At 37.8% G+C, this 17,859-nt stretch overlaps 1 protein-coding gene across 1 annotated transcript in view; it reads right to left on the minus strand.

The window, feature by feature from the left end:
- SAMD3 (sterile alpha motif domain containing 3) overlaps positions 1-17,523 on the minus strand; it is a gene marked incomplete at both ends in the record, with an annotated part of 37,645 nt that extends 20,122 nt beyond the window's left edge. Inside the window, 5 exons of the mRNA XM_084284451.1 lie at positions 5,208-5,296; positions 5,601-5,786; positions 12,276-12,386; positions 16,538-16,724; positions 17,445-17,523. Coding sequence (XP_084140577.1) covers positions 5,208-5,296; positions 5,601-5,786; positions 12,276-12,386; positions 16,538-16,724; positions 17,445-17,523 — 652 coding nt within the window. The remainder of the gene's footprint in view (positions 1-5,207; positions 5,297-5,600; positions 5,787-12,275; positions 12,387-16,537; positions 16,725-17,444) is intronic.
- Between the last annotated feature and the right edge of the window lie 336 nt (positions 17,524-17,859).

A 17,859-nucleotide genomic window follows, 5' to 3' on the forward strand; every position in this document is an offset into this window, starting at 1 on the left:
TGTCCTCACCAACTTAAACTTAATGACTAGAAATGTAACAAAACAGCAGTCTTCTCACCACATGTATTTACAGCTTCAAGTTGAGTATTATGACCCATCACTATTCTCAAAACCAGTAAGGTGTCTACATGCCTTGGAAACCTCACTTGGTGTGGACCTGAACCACTCATTAGGGCTCTTGAATGCTCTTCTAATTCTAACCTTGTGCATTTACAGTTTGATGCAAATACACCAAAATCATATGCCTAGCTAAATTTATTTGGAACGTATTTATTTTAAGGCTGATTAAAAGCAAACAAAAAAAACTTAGTGTAATGCTTCTCTGAAACATTCAACATGATATTTTAAAATATGATTATCTCAGACTGTATTAACAGCTGAAAAATTAAATATTCTATTATGTGCTCTTTGTGCTGTTTTGTCTTTTGAAAGTCTCTATTAAACTGGGAGAAATTAGTTTGTTCTTCTATATAAGTGCTTTAAATGTCTCACAGAGTTTAAAACATTCAGGTGTTTCACCCTCCTGTCCTCAGATAAGTTAAGAGTTTTAACTAAATCTATTTCTGTAAAAGGATTCTCATAAGCTTATCCAGGGCCCTTCTCACATACCTTCTTCATGAGCAGGACTGCTGAGACATATTTATTTGGTTTCCCTAACAGGTAACACCTTCTGAAAAGGATGTTTTTGTTGCATTTGTGAGCCAAAAACTTTATTTTCTATGAATACCAGAGGGGAAAAAAAAAGAGTAACAGGAAGGTTTACCATGCTTATAAGGGAGTACAAGGATTAGTTTGTGTGTATCTGACATGGGAGGGAATGGATTACACGCAGATTAAAAACAGTAATTTACTAGAGAATAATCATTTTGCATGCAGCAGTTGCATAATCGAGCGTGTCAGCAATGTGATCCTGGCTTTCACCAGGATCACAGCACTGCTGAACTCCAAGGAATGTCTTATACAGGAGCAAGGATTTACTAGCCTCTTTCTGCCTTTTATTATAAAAGCAGTTCTAGAAACTGTACAATTTCAACATGAAATAAGGTCAGTGACTCCTTCCAAACTGTTGTTTGTAATCCTTGTAAAATGAATAACATAAAATAATATCTTGCAGGAGGTCAAGAAAGTATCACACCAATTTTCTTCTGACTGCTGCAACTATGAACCTGGTTTTGTATATTAAAGCCTATTTTTCCTGTAACTACTTGAAAATATTTATTTGGTTATATTATAGATCATAAATCCAATATTCTAATCTCATGACTAAATAGAAACTATCTTTATTTAATTTTTTAATTGTTAGTGTGTTACTTTAGGGTAACATTGTTCTTTGAATAAAAGGAAACATGAGAAAAATTCCTTCAGGAACCACTTTAAAGCACCTCTTTCCAAAAGCTAATCTTGGAAGGGATAGAGAAATTAATTTCATTCCAAGCGTTTCATAGACCTCTTCAGTGTGCTTTGTCTTTGTTATTTATTATTATTTTTTGGTGCTATGAAAAACTTATGAGAAATCCTAAATAATTCCTGCTTCTTAAGTGATGTAGTAAATAGCCTTCTTTTTAGATTTATAGCACATAGGTAGTTTATTGTTAATCTTATTTTTAAGATTACTCTTTTAGGAGTCTTCCAGACTATATTACTTTTAATATCTTTTTCAAAATGGCCAACAGCACAGAAGGATACTTTTCCCCTACTGCAAAGTTAAGTGGGAAATCATAACCAATAAAACAGAATTATGGATAACCTACTAATAAATCTTTAAACATTAAACCGTTAACTAGAACCTGTCTCATTGCAACAGGATAAGATTTATAATATTAGACTCAGTTTCTGTGTTATGGAGACTTTTTTTTTTGATTACTTGCTTTAAATAATTTGGAGTTGCAAACAGAACATATCCAGTATTATGAAAAAAATTGAATACTCAAAGAGTTTTGCAAATAAATTTGTTCCTGTCATGAAAACACAGCTTTATTGGTACGAATTTAGGCTCTTCTATGTACATTGCTCTACGTTTTACAGCCAATCTTACCCCTTTCCGAATTCCTAATCTACTTCATTTCCATGAAAGTGTTGCAACAAAATTGCTGACATTTCCAATTTGAAGTTCTTCATTACATCAAGTTCTGTATCCTTGGATTCTATGTTTTTTGTCTGAAGAAAAAGCTAGTTTCAGAATATCAAGATATCTCAAGGGGAGAAGTTTCAATTTTCTTAGTCAAAGCACAGCTGCCTGCTGCTGCCCACCCATGACATGAAGATATGCACATAATTGCAAAGAAGAACCCAGATCAGTTTCTACTGCATCATTCCAGCAACCGAGACACATTCATTTTTGGTGAAGGGCTCCAAACTGTTCCGTTTAAGAGTTAAAAAATAACTACCTGCCCCGGCAAAGTTTCCCAGTGTATGGCATTAAGAACTAACACAGCCTCTTGCACATCCAAGCAGATGCTGCGGCCACACTTAAAGAGCCTGCTTTCCAGAAGTACTTCCTCCAGCCCAAAAGGTAAGCACTTTGGTTCCTCTTAAGCTTGAATTTAGAGTTTAACTGATTCTATGAGCTGGGGCATATCACAGCAATAAATAAAGGACACTAAATTAATCTCATTAACAATACAGTGAGGGAACACTACAATGTAATTACCCCAGAGTATTTTCAGTTTCTTTACAAAAAGAAAAGCGCATGCAACTTCTTCCCTCCCCCCCCATTCCCTTGTAACTTTATCAAGAAATTAGACATCAGAATACTTGACAACATGCTTGTCAGTATTCTGAATTAACTCAAAGAACTTCATTAATCTACTGGCCCTGGAAACAGGTATTTTCCCAGAGGCCTGCCTGGCTGAATTGCTATGGTTGGTGTCCCTTTATCCAGCCTTATGGCACACCAAAAGGTGGAGTTCGCCCTATCAAGCCCAGGCATCAATGAACAGTTCCTTTGTAGTCCTCAGAACAAGAGCTTGCACAGTGTTCTTCCTCTCTTCCTAATGTAGGACCTTAAAACATTACATAAGTTGCATCTCCTGAGGTTTAATACTATAGCTAACATATACATAACTAGGTTTCTAGCCTAGAATTCTATTCTCATTTTACAGTTTTCTTTTTCTATTTCTAGCTATCAGTCCTCAAATAACACGCTTTATGCTTCACCCCTGAGTTATTTTATTGATGGTTTTCTCAGATGCTTTCATTGTACTGTTCAAAAAATTGAAATAACAGCTATCTAAGGATAATATATGAGTTAAATGGGTTCAAAATGATCAAAAAGTAATATTTTACTTGCCTAACAAGACCTGTGATTCATTACTGTTATCAGGAACAACAATTCTATTCCTATATTAGCCTGAGGCAATTTTAAGTGAAGTACCTACAGACACTTCACTTTTTTGAGCTGCTGAAGACATCTCTTCTGTGGTTAAAGTGGTGGTTAGCTAGTAGATTTTTGTTGTTCATTTGTTTCTTTAAAAGTATTACGAATGCAGGATTGCCAATTCAGTTTTGTGCCAAGTCTCACACTAAGTAGTTATGCATATGATGATAAGGTTTGTTTTAAGCCCTTGCTGCTATAATACACAACTATTTCCAATAAATAAAAAAAGTATTTATAGTCTCCATGACTGCAGAGGTGGAAAAAGTGTCTAACAGTATGTCAAAAAAAAAAAAAAAAGTAATTTGTCTTCCCCTCTCCTCCAAACTTAGCTATACAGACCTTTAGTGTATGTTTTTCCTACCTCAAGCAAGGCAATGGAGAGAAGCTTGCCCAGAAGCATTAGGCTAGCGGTATTGAGAACAATTTCAGCTGCCTGGCTTACCAGTGGTGGTGTCTTCCAGGTTCACTTTCTAGTAAGTGTGAAAGAAATATCGAAAGACATAGAAAGACTGCTCTGAAATCTCTGCCACACCGTGCAGGCAATTTCTGCCACCACCACTTTGGGGATTGATACCTGGAAAGCAATGAGCTATTTCCTGAAGTATGGGTTTATAACTACCTTCAGTAAGCCTATGCTTCTGCTGCAGTGAAAGCCCTTTGAAAGCCCAGTTTAAGAACCTCTGTTTAAAAACAGTTTTTAAAAAGTTAAAGGCTGTGAAAAGGGCTTTGGAAACACCCAGAAGCACGTTCCAGCCAGCCTTCACAAAGGATGCCAAATGAAGTCCTAACATTGCCCAAGACCCAGGCAGGGGACTCCCACTGGGGCATTCAGAGAGGTCTTCTGAATGAAGCAAGGGGGGGCTGCAGCTCTTGTTTCTCCACTCCTCTTCCCCCTCTCTTTTTGAAGAAGTGTTTGTTTTCTTTACTCTTTTGCCTCTTACAATGCCTGACCTCAGTCTCATCTGAATAACCTCCACTTAATCCTCACACTTTTTAATTCTCAAAATCGTTTTGCTTTCTGCAGTAACTGTACAGATATGTATTTATGTACATTTAAAGCTAACAGTCCCCTCCAAGTCTCATAATCTTTTACAAAAAGCTATAAAAGTGTCACATGGCAAAGCAATGATGTGAAGTCAGAAGGTGAATGTTGTCCTTTGAGACGAAGATATGTATTCTAAGTCACAGGAGTAGAGGAAAAACAATGTGGTTCAATTTTACTAGTCATCTCCTTCCACTGCTTTCACATATGTCCCTGCCAAGATCCCAATCAATGTTTTTTAAAGTTTCAATAATAATAATAATTTATAAACAATGAGTAGATTGCTGACATACCTAGAATGGCAGAAACACTATATGATTTAGTTGTATATCTAAAGCATAAATGATTATAAAGAATTGCAAGAAGATAAGTCTTAAATTAGTCCACATAGAAACAGAGGTTTTTGTTTGTTTATTTTTAAGAGGTTTGGCTTCTCTTTTCTTTTAGAAAGAAAAACAAAATCACATTTACTCTAATTAATCCTTTGGGCAAAATTAAGCCAGAAAGAAGCTGTACCCAGCGAGCAACCAGGGACTTCAAGTATGGTCCTCAATAATCTCAGTGTGGCTTTGAGGAGTGGGATACAGCTGAATGAACCTTTAATTAATACCATGAAATAAGAATGTGATTTGGCAGGCACGTCAAAGTGAAGCTTACAGCTCTGAATAAATACAAGAAATTGATATCGATGTATCGATTTGCTCTGAACTGTTATTTTCTTGTAATTGACTAGGGGGGAGGGGGGCGGTAATTTCATTATTTTTCAAGATGGAGTACTATTTACAGTACTTACAAAGCCATTCCCATCATCATCCAGAAACGGGTATGCCTGCAGCAAAGCACTGACAACAAAGTTGTATTGCTGGCTGTTCGGATACCTGTGCAAACAAGACGGGGATGTAAAATAAATAGTTGGTGTTACTGATTGTGTTCAGGAGTGTATGCAGGCCATACTGATACATATTAAACTGTATGTTCCCAAATTATTTTTAAGACTATCAATTCGATCCAAACGAGAACTTCAAGACTTCGTGCAATCTTACTGTTGGCATCAACAGGTTTAAAGTCTTCAGCCTGCTCTATTTCAGTAAGCATATGAAGAAAAGCTTTACATTCAATTGAAAATTTACTTCTGCAGCCAATTGGTAATACCCCCCAATAAACCTATCAATATTTACTTACAGCGATCCTGCTAGGTATTTTGTCATGTCTGCTTGCAAACATTCAATTATCCTTATTCTCATACTGTGATCAGGGCATTTTTTTTCTGCTAATAAAATCTTGACATCATAAGGAAAAGCTGGCAACGTATAAGAATTTGTCCAGTGCAACATCTTACATACTGCAGAACATGATCTCAGATTTCTTCTGAAAAAGATTATATTATTGTGAACACTTCCTCTATGGCAATGCAAATAAGAAGGAAAGACAAATACAAACAATAATTCAATAAAAAGTAAAGTTACTGCTATACATATTCAAATCTTGCTCTCTTAGTTTCTACATTAAAATTACTTACAAAAACTGCGATCAAAACATATGGAATTAAAAACTTATGTCAAACACAAAATGTTAGTCAGTAAACAGTGTATGAAGTGCTAGAAAATGGTCAATAACTACAAGCAGAAGAAGTCACGAGGGACTTGCTACCATTGCAATATAACTGCATCTTCCTTTTGCAGTTTTTCCTGCAGTCCTGCTAATTTACTAATGAAAGTTATCCAAACAGATTAATAGAATAAATTCTTATACAAGATATTTGCTAAAATTGTCCTCCCTAAGGGGAAAGCAGTGAATGGATGAGGACAGTTAATCAACTCAATGAGTGAAAACAAAGCACAAACAGCCTGTAAGTACTCACACCTACAGCCCCAAGTAGAGCCATCAGCAGTATTTACAAATGGCACACCCCAGGCAGTGTGAGCCTGAGACAGGAAATCAGCACTAGCTATCTGAAGTGATTCTCTCCTCCAAAGAATCTGCCAACCCCTAATGCTGGAGGAATGCAAGGTAAAATAGAGGATAACAGAACTGTAAGTCAACCAAGAGCCACCTACAGGGTGGTTGTGGCATCCTCTGACAGCTTCCCGACTGCAGTAACCTGGAACCAATTAGTAATCTCACATGGGAGGTAACAAAGAGAGCTTAAAAGTCCTGTTACATGTATAATATCACTGCAATTCATGTTTGCTTGAATTTAAATTGCAGAGAATAATTTGAAGGCAACTAAGAGACTTACAAAAACATCAGACTTTTGCCACCTGGACACCACCCTGTGTAACCCGTTCTAGGTGACCTTGCCTGAGCAGGAATGTTGGACCAGATAACCTTCTGAGCTCCCTTTCAGCCTCAACCAGTCTGTGATTATAATAAAAATCTTTTAAAGATGCTATCTGCTAAGTGTAGATGCTTGCAAAGTACATATATACAGATATCTCTATACCACCAGGACAGCAGGGCTTGTCACATGTGACAGCATCTTGGAAAGACCAATGCCATCATCCCAACATCCCCCCCTTTCTTCTCCTTTCTCACAGCTGTTATTACTAAGCATGGTGCCACGTGGTGTTGGACATCCCTTTGGGCAGCCTGGGCCAGCTGTCCTGGCTGTGTCCCCTCCCAGCTAATGGGGCACCCCCAGCCTCTGAGGACAGTGGCAGGGTAGCACCAGGAGCACGAAAGGTCTTGGCTCTGTGTGAGCATTGCTCTGCAATGACTAAAACAGTGTGTTATCACACGAATCATTGCTGAAAACACTTTCATCAAAAATCCAAAACAGCATCACATGAGCCTCTACAAAGAAAATTAACTCAAAACCAGACACAACTATGATGTGGAAGAAAATACTGCTGGATACAGTCAACATACATAAGTTTTCACTACAAAAGCTCTCTTCAGTGGCCTATAGGCAGAGCCTACAGTCTTTATTAAAGTAGAATCCTCTACTTTCATCAACTTTACTGATGAAGCCAATATAGCAGACAGGGTGCTCCCAGTGACTACATACTATTTTCAACAAGCTGTCATTTAAACTAGCACAAAGTACAGTAATTTAAGATATACGGTAATATGTAGCTGAGCAGCACTAATTTCTACTGTTCTTAATAACTGTGACTGAATTACCATTTTGAAAAATGAAAAAGTTGAGCAGATTTTCAAGCAAACCTAAGACTACAAGGGCTCTCCACAGCTTCCCTCAGCCACACGTTAGTTTTCCAAATAAGTGTAGTCATTTACTTCATGAAAATAATTTTTTATTGGGTTGTAGCTGGGTTTTGTTGGGCTAATAGTCAGGGTTACATGTAATTCTCCCCTCTACATTTGTCAGTAGGAGGAGAAAAAAAAAGTACTCCAAGTTTCATTTCATGCTCCAAGTTTCTCTTTAGCCTTACCCAATCCAGAGTATGTCCAAACAAGCACCGAAGATTACTTTAATCCTCACAGTGCAAGACATTTAATATTTTATTAGCTTTTGTTGAAATCATTCCTGTTAGGCTGTCACATTAAATATGTGCTGTAATATTTTAAAATTAAATAAAAGTTTATTTGAAAAGACAACTCCATTCTAAAAATTATTCCCAGAAATGATCACTTGCAAATTTGTTCAACTAAACGAAGAGTTCAGTTAAACTATACATGCACTGTGATTTATTCAAATAGTCGAGACCTTCCCTGGTTTTGAATAACAGCATTACAGTTAGATTTAGGTACAAAAAGATGTAACCTGCTTCCGACCATACCCCTCCAGTCTTCTAGATTATTTGAGACACAATGAGAGAATTAAGATCCCCAAAGGCAAATTACTACACCTTTTCTCCTGGTTTGTGAGACTGAAGCTCAAATAACCCAATGACTGTTGCAGTCCCACTTTTCCCTTGCTGTCACAGGTCTCTACTTTTTCCTGACTGGTACTGGGAATCTTCTAACATTGATTCAAGTTATTTCAGGAAACTACAGTGATGACGTTATTCATTTTCCCTCTAGGTTTAATTTTCTCAATGTTTAGATTACTTAACTGGTAAGGTGAGGAAAATTCCTGCACAGAGAAAGCAAGACAGACTCTTTATGGTTAGCTATAGTATGGAGCTGCATCGAAAGAAGCACCTTCTCAGTAACAAATAGTTAACGAGCTTTTGATCATTCAGATTTTGTAGATGACCACTTTCCTTCCTGCACTAAATGACAACACAGTTTCACACAGTTACACCTTTCTCTGGCTCCATTACAGGCTTACACAGCTCATGCAAGGATGTTCACTGAGACATGAAAGTTAATAACACAATTACTCATATGACCCAGCTCAAGAGAGATTGTTATATCTACTAGAAATCATTCTGATGACCTCAAAAATAAGGCTTCTGCACTGAAGCAAAAAAACTCTTAAGGAACATAAAAAGGGGCAGAATTCAAAAGATTTTATTTAAAGACAATTGCTGTATATGTCTATGTTTAAAACACATGAAATACAGACCAACAATATTGGTGCATGGGTAATGGGGAAGCATTCTGCTTGCCCACAGTCCGTGTCAGTAGGGCATGATGAGGATGAGTTCAAACACTGCACTGATACATGCTGATGGTCACCCAACCTGGAGAGGGTTTGCAGCAAGTTCCACTGAGCAAGTGAATGAATGGTGGCTTGCAACCCAGAAGGCCAGTGGTGACAGTCATCTTGGAGATGGGAGCCAAATTTAATTAAAAATAAATACACCAAGAGTGGCAAAATAGAATAAGCCCAAAATTACGTGGGCACCAGCACCAATATAATGGGAATGGCCTTATTAGTATATTGGTACCTTGCAGGCCCAGATTTAATTGAACACCAAAAACATGTCCGTAACTTGTAGCAAATGAGAAGTGCAAGGCTGTCAAGGCTGGACAGAGGTTGTTATACTACTTGTGCACACAAACCTGCTCTGAACAAATGACTTGAAGTCTCAGACAGTAAGTCTGTTATACTACAGCTACAGAAGACAACTTTATAGGAAGAACAAACGTACAAATAAACATGTACTGGAGCATCACGCAAAAGCAAACATCTGGACTGCCCCACTGGAAACGGGGGGGGGGGGGGGGGGTTAGGTGATACATTACATTTGTCCTTTGATAAACAAGCACCTTGAGGAAAGGCAGAGAGGACAAAGCAACCAATAAAAGGATGGTTTTCACAGTTGTGTCAGGTATTTACAAGCAACGACAGCCTCTGTCTTAGCAACAAGACAAACACAGGGCTGCTGGGAGACTGCTAGCACTTCGATAGCAAAAAGCAGTTATTGAGGAAACGTATTTGTTGAGTTGCCCTCTGTATGCTATACTGTTGTCTTCACAAAAATGCACTTCAAGTTTAATCTTCTTGGGGGCTCAGCAAAAAGACTGCCTGTTTCACTTCTATAGCTGCTAGCAAAATGTTGTTCTGCAAGAAAAATAAAGTTATACAATAATTGCTGCAGCCAGTTACTCTTTATTTTTGTGTTTAAACAGCTTGCTCTGCTCTCTTTGTAATACTTAGTAATGCAGAAGAATATATAATAGTTGTTAGAACTGCCTACACAAGAAACTTTGAGCCAATTCATCAGCAGCAATAATTTGTAAAAGAACAAAGAACACATGATTTCACTTCAAACGAAGCTACATGCATTACTGAAGCTGTAGATGTATGGGAAAACAAAAGAAGAAAAAATTAAGCTTAAAAAAAAAAAAAAAGAAAGATTGGAGAGATTGGAGAAACTAAGAACCAGATGCCATAAATGTTACCTTGGCCAAAGGTCAGTCCCTTGAACTGAATATTTAAATCAAAGTCACTGAACTAAAATAACCCTTGCAAGAACTGGCTCAAAAAGTCCTTGTATGAACTGTTTTGCCACAAAATAAATAAGTGAGGTGGGAATACCCATTAAAGGGCAGTAGAAGTTGTTCTTACTCTTAGCTTCTCTTCCAAATCTAGCCTGGCTGTTGAGAGGGTTATGTGCCCTCCTTCCCATTCTGAAGAAGACAATCCAGAGTAATTAATTTGTAGAGCTGCCCCCCTGTATTGCTGTATTTTCCTTTTCCCCACTAATTAGGAATAGAGAAGAAAATGGAAGGAAAAAAACACAACTGCACAGACTTTAAAACATTATAAATTTAAAACAATGAACAACAACAAAAAAGACACCTCTGCAGCTGATAAAACAAATGCCAGATTAACATGCCAAAACACACACAAAAAAAACATCATTAATCTGATGCGGAAGAAACACTTTTTTCCATGACATTTAATGTATTCTTAGACTAAAACCAGAGTGTATGCAGTGGGGGGAAGAGAGAAATTGTGCAGAAAATCAGCTGAGTATGTATATTAGCAGAGTAGACCAGGGGTTACTTTCATACCCTAGGCTAAGAACATGTCCTTATAGTCAAACCAAATTTTCTATTCCCATAATCATATTTTTAAAAGAAATATCGTATTCAACTCTTCACAACCTGTTTACAGCTAGCATTAAAATTTCTATCAGTAGCTAAAAATGCAATAAAGAAGCACTGGGGAGGTAGGGGGGGGATAATTCTGTAATTCCATATTAATCAGTGGGTCGAGTCATAGACATATTTAAACAAGAGCATTCACCTCCAAAAATAATATTTCACTAGGGATAAAGCTACTGCAGCAGTTAATGGATGCCAGGGATGCTCAATTCCATCTTAAGACTAAATCAGTTAGTTAAAACAGCTATTTTGGAAAAAGACATTTGCCAGCTTCTCATCTGACCTTTAAAGAGAAGCCCTCATAAAATTTGCTTGGGTCTTCAAGACTATAAATCATCACAGCTCCACTGATTTTCAGGGCACCTACTGCTTCACAAGGGGCATTTCCATTTACAGCTGACTTTGTTTTCCTCCTTTCCTACTTCTTTGTCCCAAGGTGAATTTGCATTGCTCTTTTGCAGTCCTTTTCCCTTAACAGGCCATTATGGGCCTTTGAAAGCTTTGTACTGAGAACATTTTCTAAAGCTGGTCTATTCTGAGCTAGGCTGATTCACACATTTAAAACTCTGAATACAGCACAAGGCAAATTACTCACCATTAATTAAAAATAAGTATCCTATAGAAGTAAGGGCTAAAAACCATCATGGCAGAAAGATTTCAGTGAAACAACCCCTTGGAATAAGCTACTAAATAAAGTCCTACGTGGTTCACTATGCCACCTTTGCTATTCCTAGAAGTCTTATCACTAACTTTTTTTTTTTTTTTTTTTTTAAGTGACAAAATAGACAATTCTACAGGAAGATCTCCACTTATTGCAGAACACTGAGGCCATCAGTCACATGCTTGGGGGAGAAATGATAGCAAGGTGGGGAATAATAAGGGGAGTAATAAAGATAAGAAAACAATTACCATGGAAGAGAAACATGACTCTTCCAACATTAGCTGCCTAGCTCTGAGAGGAAAAGCAACCATCTTGCCTCCAGATTTTAAGGAGGCTCATTTTGACACGCAAGGAATATATGTGCACAAAGGGAATCTGCATGCCTACTTTCTTAAGCACTGTATTTAAGGTGCATGAAGCACATGATTTTGTATGTACCGATATTCCACTCAGTAATGATTAGTTTGCTAGAATGCTATTCAAAGATCTGTGAAAAAGGACTTTTAAGAACTAAAGAAATAAGGACAAGCCTGTATTGTGCTGTCATACAGAGAACAACAACAAAAAAACCCTCTCATCTGACCATTTTGTTTAGTTGATTCCTAGTACACTTCAAATCCTGCTGTTTTCTAAATACACCTGATTAAACCCAAACCTGACCTCCAATACTTAGGACAAATACTATGTCATTTACAAAAAACAAGTAAAATTTAGTAAATGCATTATGAACTTACTTTTGCTTTAGCACTCTTTGATCAATTAGTCCTTCTTCATTTTCAGTTGAAGCCAAATACAGTTTCTGCTCCACAGGACTAAAAGTACTTAGTATCTGCCTTTCAGTGTCCCTGAAATAAAAAGTAAATAAATAAAAATAAGTCAGTCGAGATTTGTGCAGCTTATGGAAAAAAAATAAATAAAACCTCAAGGTGTTAAAATACTAGTGGCAGAAATAGAAAAAGAAAAAAATAACACAGAATAAGCAGGAGTTTACATGGTGCTGATACTGTCTCTTAATCAAACACAGTTCAATTACCCAACAACTCTTACAAGCTGAAAGGAAAACTATAAAAAATATCATCCAGCAGTATTCCAATTCCTACACAATAAAAAAAACTGGTAATAACTAACCACTACAACATGCTGGTGTGCATGGGGAGTGAATTACAGAATATTGCACAGTAGTTTCTATTCAGCTAGAACTTTGAACATCCCCCACTCCCTTCTCCCTTCCCCAGGGCTAAACCTATCTATAACCTTTGAGACAATTTTACATTACTCTGACCATTCTACCAGATCCCCAAACACTACCTGGTCTCCTGATTATTTGCTCAAACTCCAGTCAGTCACTTGCACCAAAAACTCCAGATAATCCACTTTGCTACATGCCAGAAATCCCTACACAAAACCACTGCTTTCTATTTCACCTTTGCATCCACCTCCCTCCCTCTTCTCCCCTTCCTGTTCTTTCTTCTTTTGCTTTCAGAAGTCAACATCAGTAGTTTTGCTGTGTCAGACAGGAGCTACTATTATGCTGTCAAGAATACATAACAATCATCAACTGGTTTTTGACTTACAGATGAGAGACACAGATGAACTTGGTGACTTCCCTAGCCAGATGCTAGAGGCTCCATACTTCCCTGGACTTTTATTTATTTATTTATCTAGTATAATCGATTAGGCTTTACCCAATCATAGCTAAAGCTACAGGGGACCAGGGAACACAATTACAAGCATTCTTTAACGTCAGCACATTCTGTACAACAACATGGTCAATCAACATCACAGATTCAGTCCACCAAGAGACTCACGGGCTATTCTCCGGCCACTAACTAAACCACTTCTCAGAAAGCAGCATAAGAATTTTCTTAGTGAAGCCACCAAGGTGGTATCATCACAGATTTCACTACTTCAAGCATTACCGCTGGAGCCTTTCTGAGACTTGCTAGAACCTGGCTTAGGGAAAAAGTAAACATGCATTAAAGAACTAGATCTTCCACAAGTTATGACACGTGGAACTCTTCGGGGATGACATAGGTTCTTTTTGTACCTTATCTCTTCAGAAGCTGTGAACTCCAAAGATGCCCTATAAACTGTTCCAGCCTCAGCTACACTCACACATGAAATGCTATTGCTACAAGTGGCATTACTGTTTGGTAGGTTTATACAGGGAGTTTTCCCTTTTAATGAATTAACACAGCTCTACAGTACATGTTTTTTCAGCTATCTAGTTAAAACCAGAAAAATCCAGTACTTTCCATATGCGGCTCCTAGCTACAATCAAACTTGGAAGTGGAAAGCACCTTAACAATTACTTGGTAATGTCTTTGCAAGAGGTCCTCATATGCACATAACAAGTGACAAAACAAAATGCTGTTTCTATGTCCTAATCTAAACTGCTGGAGACACAAGTCATGCTCAGTATTCCTTCAGAAATCCATTACTTCTGAACAGGAAGTGCTGACCCATCATAATTGAAACTCTAAGTCCAGTCAATAAATAAGGATTTTGTTCCTAGCAGAGAGAGGTGAACTAAACTTACTGAGTTAGCTAAAATGTGGACAACAGGAAGAAGAACTGGGCAGGCAGGAGTGTACCATCAAGCACTGGGGTAGCATTCACAGGGGAAATGTGAAAGGGAAATAAAGCTTACAGCTTTTGGAAGCTCCACAGCAGTTTTACTGACCCACAACATAGCTAAGATGCTGCTTTCTCCCTTGCCCCTGATGCTGAGCACTGCCTCCCTTGTCCTAGCACTCACAGGGGGAGTTAATTATGGGAACTGGCTTGACTGAGAAACACCACTGCAGGACAGACAAGGTAGTTTGTTTTCACCTGGACTCTGGCACCACAGGGGAAGGGTTAGGAACATGCAACTGTGGAATTTCAGGCTCAGTTTTTGCAGTTGTCCCCAGCACAATGTTGTGTGTAATATATGCATACTATTACAGTGATTAATCCCTGAATGAGGTCAAAAGAAGTTCTTACAGGACTTTGTTCAGACAGACACATCTGTTCACCACAGAGCTACAACATTAAGATAAGCATTCCGGAGTTAGCAAATGACATTTATAGCTGCCTGTGTATTAAGACACAGTAATACAAAACTAAAAGCTATTTTTACTGCAGGAGCATCACTCTACATACAAAACAGCTTTTAATTATCTTTAAAAAAATTAACTCATCCAAAAATTTGGGAGTACAGGCACTTCTGAAATGTGCTTAGGAGTTGTATGATGCGATTCTTGGCTGTGACATAGGAAGTGTTTCAGAAGCAGTAGCTTATTTACCCAACTTCCCTGTAAATAGAAGAGTACCAGTATCTTGTTCTTCAGACAACAATAAGACTAAGTAGGGAAAGATTTTGAAGTAAATTATATTCACTAATATTTGAAGTTTCTAGTATTTTTTTCTTTTCAAAGTCTGCAGAACCCCACAGAAAAGAACCCCTCACAATATTGCAACAGAATGCTCTTTCTGAGACATCAAGGCCTGATCTGTAGGACTGCAAGCACAAGGGGAACAGTGACACCTGAGAAGCAGTCTAGCCAAACACACCTGGTGAACTCAAGGATCTTAATATTAAAAGGATCTTAATATTAAAAACTGTTTTCAAACTACCTTAAGTATAAGAATATGTCTTCCATAATCCCTTGCTGTACAGCCTAAGTACCTCCTGTACTTCAGATGAGGTACAGGGCCTACATGAAGAAAGATGCCTGCTTTACCTCCAGAGAAGGAGCTTCCGATGAATCGAGTGAAGCAGGAACCTTGTGCAAAGAACCAAGTCTATGACAAATCATATATTCAGAGACATCAGCTTCTTAGTTCAACTCCCTCCAAGAGTACAGGACCATTTAAACAGAGTGTTTCATAAACGCTTCCAGGAGGACAAAAGGATTTTTCTTTATGAGCATTTTAGTTCTTCTTATGAATGCAGTTTGGTAAGAAGTAACCCAGTCATCACCATTTACTATGCTTTGCTTTGTACTGTGGAGTCTATGTGGAGTCAACCTAGGCGCCCTTTAAAAAAAGCAAATGCTGCAGAGAATGCTCTACTTCTACTGGGCTACTACTATGTGCCAGTGCAGACGTAGTGCTTAAGCCCTTTCCTTGAAAATATGGGAATGTGCCCTCATAAGAAGAGCATTTTGTGCCATTGCAAATCTTTCCCTGTTTTCAGGACTCTTGAGATTGGAAGAGATGATAAGACTCAGGATGTCCCTCTTCAGCCAAGACATGAAGAAGAAAAGGAAAAAAAAAAAAAAAAAAAAAAAAAAACAGAGTAAACCCAACTCCTTCCTTCCTTCCTTCCCTCCCTGCCCTCCCCCTCTTCTTCCCCCCCCACCAAAGGAAAAAAAAAAAACAAAAAACAAAAAAAAACAAACAAACAAAAAAAAAAAACACAAAAAACAGCCAAACAAAACAAAAAAAGCTATTCAGCCAAGATCTGGAAAATGCTTGGGTAAAATAATCTCTGTGGAGTTTGTTTTCTAAAAATCTTTCTAGCTCTTTTTTGAGTAGCACACACTGGTATTATTAAATGCTTACACCTGATCAGATTCGGAATGTCCTTTGAGAGCTCAGACTTAAATACATCTATGACACAAACATTATCTCTAGCTAAATAGTGACTTTACTGTACAGCTTACAAACATTTAAAAGTAAATACCTCAAAAGCTTAATACCATAAATACAGAAGATTTCACCTAAAGTAATGGAAATTTGATTATGCTTCATGCAAGTTAAAACTTGGTCCTAGAACTGGAAGTGAAGGGCAGTTTAAAATAATGGTGGTATTCAGGAATGTCGATGCTCCCTTTAAAAAATCCAAGTTATAACCATATTTTATATTTAACATGTTGTTAGAGATCATTCAGAGTATAAGAAATAGGTGCAACTTACAGCTGTAAAGATAGGAAATGTCAGTTTTAAAAGATTATGAGAAGAATACAGCTTTAGTCTGATATATTTTATGTGATGTTATGTACAGACTCACCCACTGATTGCTGGAAGTATTGGAGAAGCTGATTCACAGTAATATGTAAAGGGTTCTGGCCCATTCTTTTGTTGCTGGTATTTATTAATGAGGTCCATTAGCACTGCCTGGTGTCCAATCTTCTTCACCAGCTGCTGTACCATGCGATCATTAAGAGCCAGAAGAGCTGCTCCACTTACTTCTTCTTCTGCAGAGTGAAGGGGATAGGAGGATAGCAGTTATGGGGGATGCAATTTAGAGTCGCAGTAACATAATTTATGCCTGAAAACATGATGATGGAAGATAGGTCAAAGGCTTTCTGTTGTTGTTGTGTTTCTTCAACTGATAAAAAGAAGTTTCAGCTACTGTGCTTTCCAGTGCCAGAATTCTGGTCACTGGCCAGGTACCTTTCTGTACAAACATGCTACATCAGAAATACACACGATCAGTGAACTATTTCAATGCATAAATCAGGCCTTGCTTTGACTACAGCAGACTTATTGTTAATTAAGGAAAGTAAGCTTTTTAAGGTACACAGCAAACAACATCTTCATATAACAATTCCTCATACTCTCTTGCAGAGTGTTTATATACTCAGACATAACACATTTGGATGCTACAGATGCATTATTTCAGAAGATGTACACAATATAAAATAGGCCCTGTTAAGCCTGTTACACCACCAGATTTGCTTCTGGAAGGTGTACCTATTTATATGCAGGCTTAATCTCACCCCCAGCATTCCTTGGAGACTTCATGATAAACCTGCACTCTTATTTTGATCTATCTGTTGCATGTCAGTCCTCTCCCTAATAGATTCCTACTGAAGTCTTAAGTTAGCGTAAATGTAGATAGATACATATACACATTCCCAAAACAAGGTAGGCAATACCAATTAAAAACATAAAAGACAAACAAGAATGCTTACCACGAAATTTAGGAACTAGTTCTTCCAAATTCCTCTGTCTGAGCCAGTTGCAGACTTGATCAACCGACCAACTTTCCATCTTCGGGTGTCACAGTGCTAAATTTCACTGTGAAGCAAAAAGATGATTATTTTTACGCTGAACTCTGAGCTAAACTCCAACTGCAAGTAGAAAAAAAAAATCCACTCTGCAAATACTGTTATATTTACATGTTCTTAATAAAGTGTGAGAATAATCCAACTAATGCCTGTTGCAAGTGGCAGCTTCCTCGGATCCCTCTTTCTTCACCTCCTCTCCTCTTCCTGCCTTCCCTCTGCTCTCAGAGGCAGCCTCATCCCTTATAAAACACGACCTGCTCCAGCACCATTAACACCCAGCTTTCCACACAGAGAGGAAAAACGGTGTGAAATTCACCAC

Source organism: Netta rufina (genome assembly GCF_964035555.1).
Source record: "Netta rufina genome assembly, chromosome: 3".
NCBI classification, from domain to species: Eukaryota; Metazoa; Chordata; class Aves; order Anseriformes; family Anatidae; genus Netta; species Netta rufina.